The sequence below is a fragment of the Misgurnus anguillicaudatus genome, chromosome 2, assembly GCF_027580225.2.
Source record: "Misgurnus anguillicaudatus chromosome 2, ASM2758022v2, whole genome shotgun sequence".
NCBI lineage: Eukaryota > Metazoa > Chordata > Actinopteri > Cypriniformes > Cobitidae > Misgurnus > Misgurnus anguillicaudatus.
In genome coordinates this window covers 46,649,130-46,670,597 of record NC_073338.2, presented here as the reverse complement: position 1 = coordinate 46,670,597, position 21,468 = coordinate 46,649,130, and the positions used below count along the sequence as shown (strand labels likewise).

Here is a 21,468-nt window from a genome sequence, read left to right as displayed (position 1 = left end):
TTATTTATTTGGTATTTATCTCTAGTCAATGTAATAATTAAATAGACCAGAATAGCCTATAGTTATTGACAATGATAATAAAAATAATAATAAATTTTATTTATAACGCGCCTTTCTCAAACTCAAAGCGCTACAACATACATACAAAATAATTAAACAATAAAGCATTACAGTAAAAAGAATAAAACAAATAGATAAGTTTATACATTAAAAGCATGACTAAAAAGATGTGTCTTAAAGGATAATTCCGGTATTTAACACTTTGAGTCTCATTTCTGGTTTGTTTTGGATGAACTACAGTGATGGACACTGAAATTTTGACAATGGGTCGTGTCTTGAGTTTTTGACTCGTTTAGAAGCGTCTCTTGCCTGCTCAGAATGGAAGTCAATGGCCATGCACAAACATGTCATTAAAACAACACTTAACGTTCATTTTCAAAACTGTGCTACTCACCGAGTGGTTTGTGGTGTTCGTTGATGATTAAAAACAAGTTGTGTAGCGAAATACAGTCTCTGTCGTGTTTTATTTGGCATTTTGTAAAATTCCATTGACTTCTCTGGAAGACTCATTGCTCGCTGATATATCACTCCGCCGCCGCCGGAAAAGGAAAAGGGACTGTTTACATGTGGTTGTTGTTTTTTCGCTCGGTTTCTCTCAGAATAAATTTTTCCCATATTTGTAGGACTGGACCAGAATATTTAAATATTCGTTCCGTATTTCAGTTTTGGGATTCGAATATATATATATAAATATTTACAGCGTTAATGCAGAGCTTTTGCCAAGCAGGAAGTGCGCTTCATGCTCCCGCTCTATAGGTGGCGCAGAGAGATCAACATCCATAGCCAACAGCCACCAAACGCACACCAGTGGAAGAGATCGCCTCAAACGGAAAGCACGCTTCCTGCTTTGGCATTTACGCTAATAGTGTTGTAAATAACGTTCAGTTTCTTGCAAAAACTGATTGATTTGCTTCACAAGACGTCAATATGTCACACGGAGTTATGGGGGATTACTGTTGTATTGGATATATATGCTTTAGCTCTTAAAGTGTGCGGATCGGTTGACTTGCATGACGGAGCACTGGGGTTTCTGCAAAATATCTTCTTTATTGTTCTGCCGATGAAAAAAACACATTGGATGGTGTAAGTGTTATAAATAAACTTGATTTTGAAAGTATGCTACCGTTTTATTACAGTTTGTTGGACTATGTTCATTCATGCTTCAGACTCAAATATAGAGCGGAAGTATATACGCTGTTGTGAGGTATCTGAAAAAAATAGTTCCACTATAGCAAATAACACGGATTGAAATCATACATTGCGCCAATATATTTGTTTTTAATCATCAACGAACACCATGAACCACTCGGTGAGTAGTACAGTTTTGAAAATGAACGTTAAGTGTTGTTTTAATGACATTTTGTGCATGGCCATTGACTTCCATTCTGAAGCAGTCAAGAGACGCTTCTAAATGAGTCGAAAAGTCAAGACACGACCTATTGTCAAAATTTCTGTGTCCATCACTGTAGTTCATCCAAAACAAACCAGAAATGAGACTCAAAGTGTTAAATACCGGAATTATCCTTTAAGAAGTTTCTTAAAACAGTCCATAGAAGCAGCATCCCTGATAGACGCAGGTAATGCATTCCAAAATGATGAGCCTCATGTACTTGTGAAAAGATGTCGACAACAACAACAAAGTATTTGACTTCATTGTGATGACGTAGATAGTGATGCGTTTCCCTGGGTTTGATCGGTCCTGGCATGGGAGTCGAGAACACTGTCCACTAGAGATTGACCAACATTACTGTTTACCGATATTTTCTCCAATATTTACACATTTTCCCATTATCGGATATTGTTTTTTGTAATATCGGATTGACCGATAAACGGCGCCATCTTTTGGCAATTTTAAGAATTGCGCGCTGGATGCCATTTTGTCACAGCATCTAAGGAATGGAGCTAACTGCAAATATAAATGTGTTCAATTCAATTCAATTTTATTTATATAGCGCTTTTCACAATAGTTAATTGTTTCAAAGCAGCTTTACATTAATAGAAGCAGTGAAAATCAAAAAAAGAAAAAAAAAACGCCAGATAGCACACCATAATACACGATAGCATAAGCAGCTAAATTCGCTGTGGCTATGAATCAACATTATGAGCGAGCGTATTACTAATGTAACGTATAGAAGAGGGTGCTAAGTTAAGCCCAAGAGGGCTGCCTCCCCGGGGTAAAAACCCCCTAGGAGAAAAAAACCTGGTCTTTTTTAGCCTGCCTCCGCCCTCCTACGTTCTTCCGCTTAATTTTCATTTCGCTTCAGAATAACGTCTGGGACTGCTCTGTAGAGTTTCGTTTTCTCCGGCAAAATTCTGCACGTCCAATCAGCAAACAGCAGGGAGTGGCTAAGAACGCAGACGTTGAGGTCGTGCGCCAGACTGAGTGACATACGTTACGACCAAACATTAGCGATTGGTTATGGCAGATTCAGAGTGACTCTGGGCAGATTCAATAGTTTTAAACTTCAACAGAGGACCCTCCTTAACGGAAGTAACGCTTTGCAATGGAGCGTGGCCAGACTCTCTGTACAAATGAAATGAATGTACGATAGTCTGGTTGCACCAGGCTAGGTCTTTTTAGCCAGGGAAATAAAAAAAGTCCTAGCAGGAAAAAACCCTTGGGATATATATATATAAATATTTATACACACACACACACACACACACACACATATATATATATATATAAATATATATACACATGTAAATGGATAAGGAGATTAAGCGGAGATTAAGCGGGTTCTGCCGGTGATAGTTGGTCAGGCATCAGCTGGGCATCACGTTGAAGAACGGCCAGTAGATCAGAGGTGTGCCGACTTTCACATTTACCAGAACTGGGTCTGTTTGTCTCATTGTCCTCGGGGTTGAGGACGAGACAGGGAGAGAGAAACAAAATCATAGTAGCGTAGGGGCCGTTCACATGTAATGCAAGTGTCACACAGTGTTGTGGTTTAAATCAGCTTGGTTCCAGACAGGCTAACTATTGCGGCATAATTATGTTATCCACAATGTTGAGGATTTAGCAAATTGGGGGCCCAATGCGAAGGTATATATGGTAACTAAGGGTCACATTCCGATCTTTAAAAGAAAATGAAACCTGTCGACCTGTTTGACAACTCCTGAAGCACCACTGTCTTCGTTAATGCAGGTTCAGTGGCAAACGGGTCTGTATGGCATATTCACAAGACAGAAAGCGCCAAAATCGCAACCCGACCATACGTGCGTACCCGTTTGACTAAGGCCAGAGGCCCCACCGTCGTTGTTAATGCAGGTTCAGTGGCAAACGGTGGCAAACTATTTAATGCAATTCATTTTGAAGTGTTCATGCTGATAAGGTTTTTATTTGTTTATTAGGTTGGTCTGTGTTATGACCGTGAGTGCTTTGTTCCGTAAAAATAACTATTGCGAGTTAAGTACCTTTACTAGACAAATTATGCGAATGCTTTGTTGAAGAGAAACATTTTAACTCTAGATTTAAAGTTATCTACTGTGTCTGACTCTCGGACATCGTTGGTAAATCATTCCAGAGCTTAGGGGCTAAGTAGGAAAAGGATCTGCCACCTTTACACACTTTTGATATTTTAGAGATAATTAAGAGACCAGAATTTTGTGATCGCAGTTTACGTGGTGGATTGTATTTTGATAGTAATTCTCTAAGATATGAGGGTGCTAGGCCATTTAAAGGAATAGTCTACTCATTTTCAATATTAAAATATGTTATTACCTTAACTAAGAATTGTTGATACATCCCTCTATCATCTGTGTGCATGCACGTAAGCGCTGGAGCGCGCTGCGACGTTTCAATAGCATTTAGCTTAGCCCCATTCATTCAATGGTACCATTTAGAGATAAAGTTAGAAGTGACCAAACACATCAACGTTTTTCCTATTTAAGACGAATAGTTATACGAGCAAGTTTGGTGGTACAAAATAAAACGTAGCGCTTTTCTAAGCGTATTTAAAAGAGGAACTATATTTTATGGCGTAATAGCACTTTTGGGAGTACTTCGACTCGCCTGAAAAGTCCGCTCCCCTTCTCACTCTCATAATGGGAGAGGGAGGGTGTTACTGTGCCGAGTCGAAGTACTCCCAAAAGTGCTATTACGCCATAAAATGTAGCTCCTCTTTTAAATCAGCTTAGAAAAGCGTTACGTTTTATTCTGTACCACCAAACTTGCTCGCACAACCACTCGTCCCAAACAGGAAAAACGTTGATGTGCCTGGCCACCTCCAACCCCATCTCCAAATGGCACCATCGAATGAATGGGGCCAAGCCAAATGCCATCGAAGCGTCGCAGCGCGCTCCAGCGCCCACGTGCACGCACACAGATGACAGAGGGATGCATCAACAATTCACAGTTAAGGTAATAACATAGTTTAATATTGAAAATGAGTAGACCATTCCCTTAAGGCCTTGTAGGTGATTAGTGATATTTTAAATTGTATGCGATATTTAACTGGTAGCCAGTGTAAAGATGCCAGAATTGGGCTTATGTGGTCATACTTCTTAGATCGAGTAAGCACCCTTGCAGAAGCGTTTATGAACTAGCTGAAGCTTGTTTACCTGATTTGCATGACATCCCCCGAGTAGCAAGTTACAATAGTCTATTCTAGAGGTCATAAAAGCATGGATAAGCATAGGTAAACAGTGCTTTGTCAACAGCCATTTCATAAACTATAACAACAAAAGAAGAACAGCGTTGCACACCTGTTCCGGATGGGTGCGTACTAGGATAGAGGGACAATGAAGTCCAATCATGTACAAAAATAAATAAAAGGTATCCCACACACTATAAGCCTGCAAAAGATGAAAATATTTATTACAGCGACGTTTCAATCACAAGATCTTCATCGGGCATACATGCATGGTTGCAGTTCCACAGAGTTATTTAAAAACAGTGCATTGACCAATCACATGAAACAATAATTACAGTCCAATTACAGTGTCGGACCTTAAATGACCAATCACATTTGAATACACAATTTTTTTCATCACATATTAACAACCTCAATATCATACAATACAAGAAGAAACCAGTCTATGGGTGATTCTCACGAAAACTTGGTTTTAAAAATGTCAAGCATGAAAATGTAAAAATTGCTTAAATTTACTTTTTTTTCCCACCAGACATTGAAAAACAAAGTCTGGAGTAAATGGGAACATTAATTTAAAAACTTTTACTTTTACACTTTTTGTAACATAATTTAAAAAATTAGTCCTAAAAAATCTCATTACCGCAACAGTCAGAAAACATCAACACTGACATATTTTCAAAATGACACGACAAACCTGAAAGAACATAATTTGGAGATTCTGCACATGCATTTAAAATGAAAGTATTATGCTTCTATTAATTAAATTAACATTTAATAAGCATCTGTTGCGGTAATGATAATCAAAATGTCGTGTAAGCATTCTGACAAGACAATATTTCAAATTAACTGTAAAAAAAATGATCTTACCTGGAAGCCATCTTGAAGTAACTGGTCCATGTGCTTGGTCACTCAAAATCAAACTTTATTAAAATTCTGTATGTGTGCTTAAACTGTTCTCAAAAAGTGTTGCGGAGGATGAGAACATCAGGCATGGACACATCATTTTCCTAATTTTTCTTCATTATTATTATAAATGAATATTCAGTAAATATTTTTTCTGTCATCTAAAGTAGTCTAGCAAAACATCCATTTATTTTTTTTCTTAATATTTTTGTGTTAATTTGATTAATTTACAACATAACGCATGTTCAAACACAGCTGGACACATTGCGGTAATGAGAATTTCAGCAGAAAATGAGATAAAATTTACAATAATAAATTCTTATGTTGAAATCACACATTGTGCAAGGTAGAACACAGGATTGTGTTAATTCTGATGCTTTTTAATGTTACTATATTACACATTTTAAAGCTAAAATCATTAGTGCCGTGTTTCAATGAAATTGGTGAAAATCACCCCTATGATGACAATGAGAAAACGTCAGACAACAGTAAATACTGAATGAGTTATCAGTGACATGCAGCACAATTACATCCACAATTAAAAGCAACAATTGACAGAAATTATAGCATCACATTAAATAGGGCTTTGTGCGATAGTGTTTGCAGAGTGAAAATCCAAAGTAACACTTGTCTCTGTAGGAGCATATTAATGTTGCCATCTCTTGGTGGCATACTCACTTTTTCTATCCCACAGATACTTAAAGCAACACTATGTAGTTTTTTTACCTTTAAATAATGTCTCTAAAATTATTTCAGTGATAGAACAACTTTTAACTGGACAAATTGTACTGTTGCTGCAACCTGAGCAGCCTCCTAGCTGCTACAAGCACTCTCTGAAAGTGGCGGTGGAGGGTAGGAAACACAGCCCCGCTCTTCCCCCTGCCTGCAGAAGAGTGTCTGATACCAGGCACTGTTGCGCTTTTCAACCACATGGGGGAGCTGTAAGTCTTTTTTACATGGAAACTACATAGTGTTGCTTTAAAGAAGAGCCATCATGATTCATACATAAAGTGTGCCGCAACCGGATAATTAATGTCTTTTCGAATAGAGCTCTTATGTTCACTAATTCTTTTTTTAATTGGTGAGAAGTTTTACCAATATAGCCCAAACCACTAGGACACCAAATTAAATACACCACATGCGTAGAGACACAAGTTATCACAGAAGCAATGTAGAATTTTTTCAAAGATATTCATATGCCGACTGAGCAGTCTGTTATGTAGTCTGTTTTTTCGTTTGCTCTGGGCTCTTCCTTGGTGTTTTGAGTCTGTTTACATGATGATAGTCCTCAAACTTTAAACTTCACTTGGGTTTGGGTTCTATATTTGGTATAACTTTCTGGGAAACCGCTCCTAATGGTTTTCTTTATTAGCATTACTAGGGTTGGAATTATTTTGGAAGAAACATGTTTTACTTGTTCTTTTATAGCAGTGTTTCCCAACCTTTATTCTGCCACGGCACAGTTTTGATAAGTAAAAAATCTTACGGCACACCACTTTCACAATAAGTATTAATAGATCTTCACAAACATGTATTGCAATGTTTAAATGACTTGTTAAACTAGAATATTATACTGTATTAAACGTTGTATTCACATTTAATGTTAAATTTGATCTTGTTTTGATGAACACAAATGATATCCTGGCTGGAATTGATGACAGTAACACATGCAGCTGTGACCAACTCCACAACCTGGTAACCAGCTTTAAGCGCTTGTAAGGTACCACCCACAAGCCCAACGACGGATAGAAGTGGAGTGGTTGAAGGGGACTCGTGTTCGTTCCTTCCTCAGTGCTTCTAGAAGAATAATTCCATCTCATGATTAAATTAATTTCTTTGATCTCTGTGTTTAAATTATAATCTGACTCCAATTTAATATACTAAGAATTTAGTGCATTATTCCAATTATCTGTTGATCCTAATTTAGATGTTTGATTATTTATATATTCCCATAGTCTTAATTATTCGTTCATTAGGGACCCGGTATCGCACAGGATATACGCCGGCCGTTTGCGTACATCTCACGGACACAAAATTGTCAGTCTGATCTTAGTCAGAGGTTACCGGGTAAACTAATATTTTTATGTCTGGCCGCTCCATGCTTGCTCCGATCATAAAAATAGTTACTTTAGTTTAGCGCTCATGCAACTTGCTAAGGCAGGTGATAGACATAAATCTGAGAGTTTTAATGAATGTGCCCCATGCTCCATTCGACCATCAAAACATCAGTGTGATCATATCCTGACAGAATAATCTTGCGGTAATAGCAGACTCCTTCTAATCTACTGGTCATAACAATTTCTGAAAGAATTAAAATAAATCAATACAATTTCTGAAGAATTAAGATGAATCAAATGTAACAATTTATTATACCAGGCAGGTTTCAGCTTCAACCATAAATTAAACAATATCATACAGAATTTGATTCAATTCCAATTAATTAAAATGATCAACAGTTGCAAAAGTTACAAAGTCATACCTGGCAATAGACACTCTGGCTACAGAGTACTTCCATTATGAATGTAATATATCCAAAATGGTTCAGAAAGATTCTTGTTAAAGATTTCTTCCATGATGTTTGAATACACACACCCAAAGTGTGGGGAAGTTTCTTGCTAAAGAATACTTCCCAGAGTCTCTTGCCAAGCCACCTTATATACACAGAACGAGACAAAGAATAATAAAATCTCAAAACAGGATTTGGTTGGTCGGTTCTCGTGACCTGAAGGAGCACCAAATGGGACTGTTAACCATCTGTAATCTAGATCTCCTCATGAGTTGACACCCATCACAGGAGTACAGATTATGTCTTAAGTTTTAAACTTTGATATACTTTCTCTTAGAATTATAGAAATTAGACATTTTTCAACCATCGCACCATCACCTTTAAAATAAAAAATAACATCACAACATATGATATACCCAATGTGTTTAGTATATTTCCAGTAACCAGAACCTTAAGAGAAAGGGGGAGAAATACATATCAGTTACTGGGTATCCGTGACCCCTGTGGAGAGAGACAACACGTCTCTCAAAAATAGACACAGAATGTGTTTTTTATTGTTTTATGGTCCAGCTCCAAAAACTTGTCCACCTGTCCTACACGCTTTTCAAATACTGTTTTAAAGCCTATTATTATTTTTTAACGACATAAACAAAGATAATCAAATTGTGTTGTTTATTTTCATTTTAGGTAAATATCACTTTCACAAATGTACATAGAGATATTTTATCAATAGGAGGGTGTAGTGAGTCTGGCCACGCTCCATTGCAAAGCGTTACTTCCGTTAAGGAGGGTCCTCTGTTGAAGTTTAAAACTATTGGATCTGCCCAGAGTCACTCAGGATCTGCCATAGGTTGCTAAAGTGTGGTCGTGACGTATATCATGCGCCGAAACCGTCCGGAAACAACAAGTACAAATAATCAGACCAACAAAACTTAACAAACATTGATCTTGCTCCGGCTTTAACTTCTGTATATTCGGCAGTTTTGCAACAACGGACCGAATAGCTTTTGTCACGTCTTTCTTCGCTGCCATTACTGAACTACAACTCAAACTGACGCACAACCTCAACGTCATCGTTCTTACCCACCCCCCTCTGTTCGCTGATTGGACCTGCAGATTTTTGCAGGAGAAAACGAAACTCTACTGAGCAGTCCCAGACGTAGTGCTGAAGCGAAATGAAAATTAAGCGGAAGCACGTAGGAGGGCGGAGCCAGGCTAATGGGGACCCAGTTATAGCCATAGACACTATATACGTAGACACCTCGTAGACTGAGCTGCCTATTGGAGCTGACGTATCGGGCGGCCGCCATCTTGGATGGGTCTCCAGTGCGCTCCCTTGCATTCACTTCTAATAAGGAATAATCATAACTCCCCCAATTTTTACCGGATTTTCACACGGTTTAAGTTGTTTTAAGCGGCAGAGATTTAGTTATGATACAGGACGCTGCCACACATTGAAAAATACTGCTTTCATCCTAAAATACTTTGTTTTATGCTCTTTAAGTATGGCATATTGACAGAGGCAGACACTACTTAAGTGTTTTACTTTCTACATAAAAGTAAATTTTCAAATATCTGTATTTTATCAGTGTTTATTTTGGAAAACTTATATTCCAAAGCATATTATCATAATTTTTACTCCACTACATTTCATAATTTCAATTTTTTGGTTTATATTTAATATTTAAGTACATTAAACATCTACTTTTTTACTTTTACTTAAGTAAAATATACTTTAGGCAAGGCAAGGCAGGCAAGGCAAGTTTATTTGTATAGCACATTTCATACACAGAGGTCATTCAAAGTGCTTTACATAGAAATGAGAAAACAATATATAAAAGAGAAAAAAGAAAATGTAAAAATAATAGATACACAAAAAAATCACAATAAAAACAAAGATACATGAGAATTTAGAAAGAAAATAAATGTGATTTTAATAAAAACACTTTAAAATGTTAAAAAGAATAAAACAGTGACTTGAGTTAAAAGTGCAGTCAGTGTGAAGCAGCACAGTGCTCATTCAGTAAATGCAAAGTTAAACAGATGTGTTTTTAATCTAGATTTAAAAGTGTTTACTGTTGAAGCACATCTGATCTCTTCTGGAAGCTGATTCCAGCTAGAGGTGGCATAATAACTAAATGCTGATGCACCTTGTTTTGAGTGAACCCTTGGTATTTCTAACTGACCTGATCCTAATGATCTGAGTAATCTTTTAGGTTTATATACAGTTAGCATATCTGTCATGTATTTGGGTCCTAAGCCATGAAGTGATTTATAAACGAGTAACAATACTTTAAAATCTATTCTAAATGTAACAGGAAGCCAGTGTAAGGACCTGAGGACTGGAGTAATGTGCTCAGATTTTTTGGTTCTGGTCAGAATTCTGGCAGCAGCGTTCTGTATGAGCTGCAGCTGTCTAATGGTCTTTTTGGGGATCCCCGTAAGAAGTCCATTGCAGTAATCCACCCTGCTGGTGATGAAAGCATGAACAAGTTTCTCTAAGTCCTGTCTTGAGACAAAACAGCTAATTCTGGCAATATTTCTGAGATGGTAGTAAGCTGATTTGCTTATTGCTTTCACATGACTACTGAAATTAAGGTCAGACTCTAAAATTACACCAAGATTTCTGACTTTATTTTGTGTCTTTAGACCCCTAGAGTCAAGGTATGTGTTAACTTTGAGAGTTTCATCTTTATTTCCAAATACAATGACTTCAGTTTTGTCTTTGTTTAACTGGAGGAAGTTTTGACGCATCCAACAGTTAATTTCATCAATGCATTTACATAGAGAGTCAATGGGGCTGTAGTCATTAGGTGACAGGGCTAAGTATATCTGGGTGTCATCTGCATAGCTGTGTTAAGCAATTTGGTTCTTTTTCATTATTTGACCAAGTGGGAGCATATACAAATTAAACAGAAGCGGTGCAAGAATTGAACCCTGTGGGACTCCACATGTCATGGATGTCCACTCAGATTTATGGTTACCTATGTTCACATAGTAACCTCTTCCATGTAGGTATGATTTAAACCATTTGAGGACCATCCCAGAGAGCCCTACCCAGTTTTCCAGTCTATGTAAGAGTATGGTGTGATCTACTGTGTCAAAGGCAGCACTAAGATCTAGTAGCACCAGCACTGATATTTTACCTGAATCAGAGTTTAAGCGAATATCATTTATTATCTTTATGAGCACTGTCTCTGTGCTGTGATGCTGACGGAAACCAGATTGAAAATTGTCCAGATAGCCATTTGAGTTTACAAATTTGTTCAGCTGATTAAAAACCACCTTTTCAATGATCTTGCCTATAAAAGGAAGATTTGAGATTGGTCTGTAGTTGCTAAGTATGGTTTTGTCTAGGTTACTCTTTTTTAGGAGAGGCTTAATAACTGCTGTTTTTAATGACTCTGGAAAGGTGCCTGTGATCAGAGAGGTATTTACTATTTTTAAGAGGTCAGTTTCTAAGCAGTTAAGTACCTTTTTGAGAAAAGATGTGGGGAGTGTGTCAAGGCTGCTAGTTGATGCTTTAAGATGTTGTACTGTTTCTTTCAAGGTTTTTATATCAATTATGTCAAATTCTGGGAGAATGGCTAATTTCTGAGGTTGTTGCAATGATATCTGACTGATCACAGTACAATATGAGGCCGTATTGATCGCAATTCTGATATTACTGATCTTCTCAGAGAAAAAGGTTGCAAACTCATTGCATTTGTTGTCAGAGAGCATTTCACTAGGAACTTGATTTGGGGGGTTTGTTAGTCTCTCTACAGTAGCAAAAAGAGTGCGAGTGTTGGTTATGTTTTTGTTTATAATGTTTGAAAAGAAGGTCTGTCTAGCTGTGCCTAGTTCTACATTGAAAGCACGAAGACTGTCTTTATAGATGCTATAATGTACTTCAAGTTTTGTTTTCCGCCACATACGTTCAGCTTTTCTGCATGTTCTTTTCATGTGCTGTACTGCTGTTGTGTTTCTCCAGGGTGCTTTACGTCTGCCAGTGATCACCTTGACCTTTACTGGAGCTATACCATCAATGGCATCTTTAACTTTTATGTTAAAGTTTTCAAGGAGAACATCAACAGAGTCTGCCGATATGTTTGGCAACATTGATATAGCATTCATAAATACCTCACTGGTGTTCTCATTTATGAACCTTTTTTTAACATAGACAGATCTAGCATCAGTGGCAGGACAGATCAATAAATCAAAGTAAACACAGAAATGGTCAGATAGCGCTTTATCCTTGATTACAGTGGATGAAATGTTTAGACCCTTGCTAATGAGCAGATCAAGAGTGTGTCCCCGATTGTGTGTAGGACCTTGCACGTGCTGGGTCAGATCAAAGGTGTTTAAAACATTTAACAGTTCAATTGCAGCATTGTTTTCTGCATTGTCTATATGAATATTAAAATCTCCAGCAATAACAAAATAATCAAATTCAGAGGAAATTGTTGATAAAAGTTCTGTGAATTCATCAACAAATGCTGAGGTGTATTTGGGAGGTCTATAAATAATTGTAAACAGAATGCGTGGTGTACCTTTTAAAGCAATACACAAATATTCAAAAGACTGGTAATCACCATGTAACACTTGCTTGCATTGAAAGGCATCTTTGAATAAAGCAGCTATTCCTCCGCCCCTTCTAAGAGCTCTACAGACATTTATAAAGGTAAAGTTGGGTGGGGCTGATTCATTGAGGACTGTAGCACTGCAGCTGTCATCTAACCAAGTTTCATTTAGAAACATAAAGTCCAGGTTGTTGGTGGTGATAAGATCATTAACTAAAAAGGATTTGTTCTTTAGTGAACGGATGTTCAGAAGTGCTAACTTAACAGTAACTGGTTTTGGCACTGTATCAATCTCAGAATGACGTATAATAGGCAGTAGATTAGATAGAATTGCTGTGCGGCTGGAGACGGCCTTCATCTTTCTATCACATGTCAGGACAGAGATAGGGAAAGCTAAAGGGACATCGGGCACCCGCTTGTTCTTAAAATATTTATGATTGTTACTGCTGACGTAGCGGGAACCCAACACACATCAGTTACCAGTGCTGTCTGCAGATGAGGGCTGGTGTGGTCCCTGACGTTGAGGCAGAGGTCGGAGTGCTCTTTCAGATGGAGGGGGAGGGCAGGCTGGGCCCGAAGGCTTTGGTGGTTGAGGAGCCCGCCGTTTCTTGGTTGATATTTGGGGACTCGCAGCAATAGAGTGGGAGAGCTTTGTTCCAGCAGATACCAGTTTCTCCATTTTCTCTGAAAAGCCCAGAAGTGGTGATGTTGGAGAGAGGGAGAGAGAGTGTGACGACATCAGCTGTGATTCTGGTGTTCCTGAAGGCTGGGAGGGAGTGTTATGATTCCTCGGGTCATTATCAACAATGTACAATGTAGTACAAAATGTTTATGTAATTTTTACGTATTTGGGTATTTTATGTAATAAGGTATTAAATAAATTGTAATATGAATGAATTGAGAATGAATTGGCTGTGACAATTTTCATTCCTATGGCGGTCGCGCTACTGAAGCGCCATCTAGTGGCTGTTTCCAAAAACGAATCAGAGTTTCCCCTCTTGTTCTTCTATGAGCTTTGACGACTCTGTCACAACAAAACCCTCCCGTTTTATAGCAACTTCCCATTGCCTCCTCATGCCTGTATCACTGGGAAACCTTCAAATGTGAAGAAAAAACAGCGAGAGATCATGAGAGAGAGTACCAGTTCCTGCTGAACATTGACATAATATAATAAATAATAACGTAAAATAACCAAAATGATTGTTCAATCTTACTTGTGAAATGTAATCCCATGTGATCTGGAATCAATACTGCGCCGGTTATTGCAACCGTAAGCTGCACAAAATACGGCCATAGTATGGCTTTCTTGCCGTTAACTCCCATTGACTCTGATGCTAGCGTACAGTAAGGAGACCCATCCAATATGGCGCCGGCGCTTGATGCGTCCCAGCACGTCATGAGGTGTCTACGTATATAATGTCTATGGTTATAGCACTTAAACATGGAAAGTAAGATTTTCACGCTATGACCCCTTTAAATTTCTATTCATTTTAAGAGGTTATTTTTTTACTGGTGGCTTTGAAATTTAGTGACTTCTATTACATATATCGTTTTTTTTTTTTGTGGTTTGCAGTGGGAAAAATGTGGTGTGGAGATAAAAGTTTTCATCATATTTTCATTATTTTTTTATTCAAAGAGTTTCCAGTCCCTCTTTTCGTGTCCTGGTTCTTCAGACATCATCACTGTCAATTCTCTTTTCTCTTTTGATGATGTGAGGAAATCTGTCACTAAACTCAAAGAAAAGATGGACGATTTCTGTAAAGAAGAGATTGAAAAGATATCTGAAAAAGGTAAAGAACATACAGATCTGTGCAAAAGTCTAAGGCATGATATATTTACATTAGTGATGGCGAAGTGAAGCTTTCTTGAACCACCAAAGCTTTTAGCACAATTGTATCGGAAAAAGATTCCTTAATTTAAAGCTTTTCAAATCAAAGCTCGACAAGGACCTCTGCTGGTGGAAGTGGGGGAAAGCGCTGTGTCCCAAAATGTATACAACCATCTCAAAAGCAAAAAATAAATTAATGGAAAGATGAATAAATTATTTAATCCATATATTAAATACATGAAAACAATCCATAGCATACTCATAGTAACTCAAAATAAAGATTTTGTATACGTGGAATTTTTTTCCTGTTTTAAACAAATCAAACACACAAATTTAGGATGTAAATAAATGGAGGTGCCTGCACACAAATTCATACACATTGCTACTATTGCTACTATTAATAATTAGGCATAACAAATTAAATATGTGATACTATGTTGACATGAACAGGACATCCCAGTATAGGCTACTTGATGGAATGATATGAAAGATGTGAAATAAAACCAAACAAGTTGCCTATCGGTCATAATTTATTTCAGCAGTGAAACAATCTAGGATCATGTTCATAAATATTAGGCTTCATCCCAAAAGCAAAATATATTATCAGCTTCTATCAACCTATAAACTCTTGCAATACAACAGAAAAGGAACAATGCAAAACAATACTTATTAACAACCCACAAGGCACTCCCTGTGTCGAGCATTTTAAACCCTTGAATCAAAGTATGAAGCAGTCATGTGGGTGTGTGTGAAACAAAGCTTTGGACATCATTGGTCACATGATTTTGATAGAACGAATTAAGCATTTTTGTCCATGCATAGTTCCAAAAATCTTCAATGACAAACTTCTGCTGAATCTGATTTTGACAGAAAAGAAACTTTTGATGAGTGAGTATATCAATTAATTACAGGTGCTGGTCATATAATTAAAATATCATGAAAAAAGTTTATTTATTTCACTAATTCCATTCAAAAAGTGAAAAAGTGAAACTTGTATATTATATTAATTCATTACACACATACGATATATTTCAAATGTTTATTTATTTTAATTTCGCTGATTATAACTGACAACTAAGGAAAATACTAAATTCAGTATCTGAGATCTTAAGATCAATACAAAGAAAGGAGTTTTAAAAATCTTGGCCAGCTGAAAAGTATGAACATGAAAAGTATAGCATGTACAGCACTCAATACTTATTTGGGGCTCCTTTTTGAATTACTGCAGCAATGCGGCGTGGCATGGAGTCGATCAGTCTGTGGTACTGCTCAGGTGTTATGAGAGCCCGGGTTGCTCTGATAGTGGCCTTCAGCTATTTTGCATTGTTGGGTCTGGCATATCGCATCTTCCTCTTCACAATACCCCATAGATTTAAATCAGGCGAGTCAGGGATACCATGGTCCTTATACCAGGTACTATTAGCTTTGGCACTGTGTGCAGGTGTCAAGTCCTGTTTGAAAATGAAATATGCATCTCCCTAAAGTTGGTCAGCAGCAGAAGGCATGAAGCGCTCGAAAACTTTCTGATATACGCTGCATTGACCTTGGACCTCACAAAAACAAAGTGGACCAACACCAGCAGATGACATGGCACCCCAAACCATCACTGACTGTGGAAACTTTACACTGGGCTTTAAGCAATGCGATTGTGTGCCTATCCTCTCTTCCTACAGACTCTGGGACCCTGATTTCCAAAGCAAATGCAAAATTTACTTTCATCAGAAAATATAACTTTGGACCACTCAGCAGCAGTCCAGTCCTTTTTGTCTTTAGCCCAGGCGAGACGCTTCTGATGCTGTCTGTTGTTCAATGCTTGACACAAGGAATGTGACAGCTGAAACCCATGTCTTGGTTTTGAAGCATTGACTCCAGCTGCAGTCTACTCTTTGTAAATCTCCCCCACATTTTTGAATGGGTTTTGTTTCACAATCCTCTCCAAGGTGCGGTTATCCCATTTGCTTGTACACTTTTTGCTACCACTTCTTTTCCTTCCCTTCACCTCTCTAATAATGTCCTTTGACACAGAGCTCTGTAAACAGCCAGACTCTTTTGCAATGAATTTTTCTGTCTTGCCCTCAATTGTGAAAGGTGTCAATGGTCATCTTTTGGACAACTGTCAAGTCAGCAGTCTTCCCAATGATTGTGTAGCCTACAGAACTAGACAGAGAGACCATTTAAAGGCCTTTGCAGGTGTTTTGAGTTAATTAGCTGATTAGAGTGTGGCATCAGGTGTTTTCAATATTGAACCTTTTCACAATATTCTAATTTTCTGAGATACTGAATTTGGGATTTTCTTATAGTTGTCAGTTATAATCATCAAAATTAAAAGAAATAAACATTTGAAATATACTAGTCTGTGTGTAATGAATATAATACACAAGTTTCACTTTCTGAATGGAATTAGTGAAACAAATCATATGACCTTTACCATTATGTACCAACCACCACAGAATTGCACTATTAACTTTACAAATGTGTCTTATACACACAAAGTTAATGCAACCAGGGGAAAAAACTATAAAGTTTTCAGTCTCCCTGTGCATAATTTATTGTACTGGATTATTACAAATAATAGCAAAATGAATGTTTGGAGTGTAAATTTATATTTCGAACTGACACACTACAACCAAAGATATAAATAACTGTCTTAAAACATGCCTAAGACTTTTGCAAAGTACTGCATATGACTTTAAATATTCTCAGAAATTAGTTATACGATAAAGAAATGTTGATTGCACAAGCATGAATATGTTTTACTGTAGATTCGAATAACAATTATTATTTCATTTATTTCCATAGTTTCATACATTGAAATTATTCCCATCAGTGGACCTAAGACCATAGCGGAGCTCCTACTATGTAAGACATGTTATTTTATTTTCATCATCTGATTAATTACATAATTACATCATATGATACAGTTTAATAATAATATGCTGATATTCATTTGAAGTAGGCTCCATATAGATTATTTTTTAGCACACAATGTCTTAAAGGCTGTGAGTAGAGGTATGTGAACGTTCGGTCTCAATCATTCTTTCGGATTTTTAACTCCCCCTAAGAGAAAAAGATTAATTTTTTAGTCTTGGCAAAAGCAGAGCAGTACTGTCGTCTCACCTAGTGTAGATTTTAAACCTTATGAACCTCACAGCCTCACAGTCAGTCTGATGCAACATATTCAGTAAAAAAATAACATAAGTAACATTTAAGTGCAATATTTTATGTACTATAAAATATTACATTTTTTGTAAGAGAGACCATAAGAGTCCAGTTTTACAACTCTTAAATGTTTTGGCCAAACCCAGATAGCAAGCCACCATTGAAATAATGTTAAAAAATTGTTGATTTGTCAATGTTAATCCCATTAAATCAATATCATGTTTGCACCCTTTATTAATATTGAAAAAAATATTGAAATGTCAACAAACCACCATTATGGTGATTAGTGTTTGCTTTAGTTTTGCCTTCGTGTTTTAATGTTAAGTTTTGTAATGTTAAGCATTGTTTTAAAATACATCTGCTATTGCAAAGAAAAACAAGATCAAATGTGATCAAGTAATTTAATTCTTGTAGATTTACCTAATTAATATTAATAAAATAGTGGTAATGATGTGTAAAGAGTGAATGATATTGCAGTGCTTGTTGGAAGCAGTGTCAGGTGTGTTATTTTCAGAATTATAAAAACAACTGAATCTATCTATATCTTACATCATGAATCAGTCTATGAAACTCATCAATGGTGACGATCAACAAAAGAAAGATTCATGCTGCAATGCATGCTGGGTATCAACATAGTACTAAACTAATTCATGACCCCCAGCATTTTATATGAATTATTTTGATGATTGTCAACATTGTTCAGATTTTGTAAGATGAGTGATGATGTCAGAATGTTTAGTATTTACCTTGTCACAGTGCATTTACAAACCAGAACAATTAACAGTCATACATGGATCAACAACATCATGCAAACCATCTTAAAAAGCAACAAATTTCAACCTTACTTTGAAACGCATCTTTCTTTTTCAGTGCACACGTGTTTCTACTTAAACACATACAAACACTGAGAAATATAAAGAAAGATTTAACGTAGTGAATGTCAAGAGTCAAGGGCTTAACTGAATCAAACACTGATCACCATAATAGTGTTTTTTTTCTATTTTTATAATAATGGAGGCTGCAAACCTGAAATTGACTCAATTGGATTAACACTGACAAATCAACTGTTTTTAACATTGTTTGTTTAAAATGGTTGCTTGCTATCTGAGAACTTTGTGTTCTAAACTCTATGTTGAACTAGCTACTTTTTATTCAATTATTTATTCCACTAACACAATAATAACTTGATGTAATCTTTTAAAGGTAACAGATGACTGATGACCAATTTATTACAACTAATTCAAATATTGTAATTCATTTTAATCGATTCACATCTCATGTATCTTCCCCAGATTCCAGTCTGTTCTCTCTTGATCCAAACACAGCACATAAACGTATCTGTCTGTCTGAGGAGAAACGAGAGGCTACTAACACTGACACAGTTCAGCAGTATCCTGATCATCCAGACAGATTTAATCTTTGGTCTCAGGTGTTGTGTAGTGAGAGTGTGAGTGGACGCTGTTACTGGGAGGTTGAGTGGAGTGGTAAATGTGTGTTTATTTCTGTGTCATATAAGAGCATCAGCAGGATGGGAATGGGTGATGAGCGTGGATTTGGATTTAATGATCAGTCCTGGAGTTTGTCCTGCTCTTCCTCTGAATGTTCATTTTATCACAATAACATAAAGACGAATCTCCCACTAGTCTCCAATTCTTCTAGAATAGGAGTTTATGTAGATCACAGTGCAGGATCTCTGTCCTTCTACAGCGTCTCTGACACAATTACCCTCATCCACAGAGTCAACACCACATTCAATAAACCTCTCTATCCTGGGTTTGGGTTACATAGATTATCAAAAGTGAAACTGTGTGAACTAACAATATAAATGATACGTGTTCTGATACTCAGGTATCCAATGGTTAACAATTCTATTAGGTGCCCCTTCAGCTCACAAGAACCTGACAAAAATATACTTTTTGCCAGGTTGTCATAAACATAAAAAATATTGTTTAAGGCAAGTTGCTTATTTTTCATTGGCTCAAGTTATAAAATATAGATGTGAACCATTACCATAATTTATTTTTTATTTGGATGAGGAAAAACATTTCACTGTCTGGGTCATATTTATAGCTGTGAATGATCAGAAATGTATGTTTCTCAACAAATAGTGCATTCTGACTGCAGAAATGAATGATCTGAAAGCATTAGCTTAGCTTTTCTACTTTTACCATAAAGTGACAAATCAACTGTTTAGTTAAGCACGTTTTTTTAAAAATTATTAAAAACATACTTAAGTGTTTTCATGGCGCCAAGTAACATAATTTTGTAAAGTTAGGGGTCTTACAGTGTAATATGACAAAAATATGATTTCCTTGCAAAATTTCACCAAGAACAGTTCACATGGCAGGAGTGATTTCTTTGGCATAACATACCTCAACCATATGGTAGAGATAGCTCAATCAGTTAGGTACTCCTCTGAATAAAATATAGTTATTACACATTTTATGTGTAGCTGAGACAGTAAATGTTTTAAGTTGAATGAACAAAGTAAAAAATAGCAAATTGTGTCAACTTAAGAAAAAAACACACACTACAAAATCCTTTTTTTACAGTGTAGTCTGACGTTCCAATGTTAAACTGCATAATGACAACTGAGTGAGGTCATGGTTACAATGAAAAAATATTTCTGTTCTGTTTACCCACAATTTTGTTTGTTAGTTGTTTTGGATCTGCCATCTTGTGAAATTTAAGAAACTGCAGGTAACAATAAAGCAGGAAGTAAGCAGCAGCTGAGCATATAGCAAGTGTATGTTTATATGGAGTGCATTGAATAAAAATTTGTAATAGGATTTATTTGAAAAAAGCTGGAAAACAATTTTCACTCAGAAAAAGCTATTAAATTTAAAAGAAATGTAAAGTAAAGGCTTAACACACTTATCAACGGCTTTAACTAGAATTTTCTAAGTAATGTTTGGATGGGATTTTTAAGTAATGTATTTGGTATGCACAAACATTAGGGTGCTTTCACACCTGGCTCATTAGTTCGATTGAATCGTACCAGAGTTCGATAGCTCACTTGGTGTGGTTCGTTTGGGCAGGTGAGAATGCAGCAATCGAACTCTGGTGCACACCAAAAACAGACCAAACCAGCGGACTGAGACCTCCTTGACTTGACTTAACTGCCAAAGTACTGCGCATTTTTGAAGAAGTTTAGGAAATATGTTCAAAGACATGTGGGATGTTATCACATGACTGAATTTTGGTTCGTTTCAACTGGTGCAGACCAGAGCAATAAGTGTTGTGTGAAAAGGAACTGCTAAAAAAACTGCTAAAAAAGCTATAATGTATCATTTTTTTGCTTTTTGTCTGGACCAAATGAACTGAACTACAGATGTGAAACTAAACAAGTCTGTTGACTGCTACAAGGTCAAATAAACATTCAATCACCTCAATGGATGACCTTAACACACATGTGGTTTTGTTTATAAATTTTGCTTAACTTGCAAAATAGGCAGTGTGAATGGGTACCGCACCAAAAAAACCCAATTTGGTCCAGACCAAAAGAAGTGGATCACATATCCATGCCGCAGTGCATGCTGGGAGTCCTGGAGGAGATATGTAATTTGTTAATACCAAGCATGTATTGCAGCATGAAGTTCTTCATTTAATTGTAAACATTGTTGAGATTCATACTCTGATTCTTGATGTTTGTGCATCCAAAATGCACACTGGTTAATTTTTGTCCATAGTTTCTAAACATATCCAACCGTGGCACTGCCATTTGCAGATAGAGAGAAAATAATTGACAGCACAATAGACCCCTTCAAGGTTTGTAAACATTGAATGACTATCGGGTGCGCGCGCAGCACGGGGTCGAACTGTTCATACCATTTAGGCTTTATAATTTAATCTAAC

General features: G+C 36.8%; 1 protein-coding gene and 1 long non-coding RNA gene across 3 annotated transcripts in view; one reads left to right on the top strand and one right to left on the bottom strand.

Annotated features, from left to right (window-relative positions):
* Window positions 1-20,947, top strand: part of LOC141350835 (tripartite motif-containing protein 16-like) — a 30,905-nt gene extending 9,958 nt beyond the window's left edge. For both annotated transcript variants that reach the window (XM_073856669.1, XM_073856662.1), the window contains exons 4-6: window positions 14,263-14,416; window positions 17,254-17,313; window positions 18,906-20,947. In XM_073856669.1, coding sequence (XP_073712770.1) covers window positions 14,263-14,416; window positions 17,254-17,313; window positions 18,906-19,438 — 747 coding nt within the window. In that variant the 3' untranslated portion in view covers window positions 19,439-20,947. The remainder of the gene's footprint in view (window positions 1-14,262; window positions 14,417-17,253; window positions 17,314-18,905) is intronic.
* Window positions 1-21,468, bottom strand: part of LOC141350968 (uncharacterized) — a 125,626-nt gene that overhangs the window by 100,760 nt on the left and 3,398 nt on the right. The window lies entirely within an intron of this gene.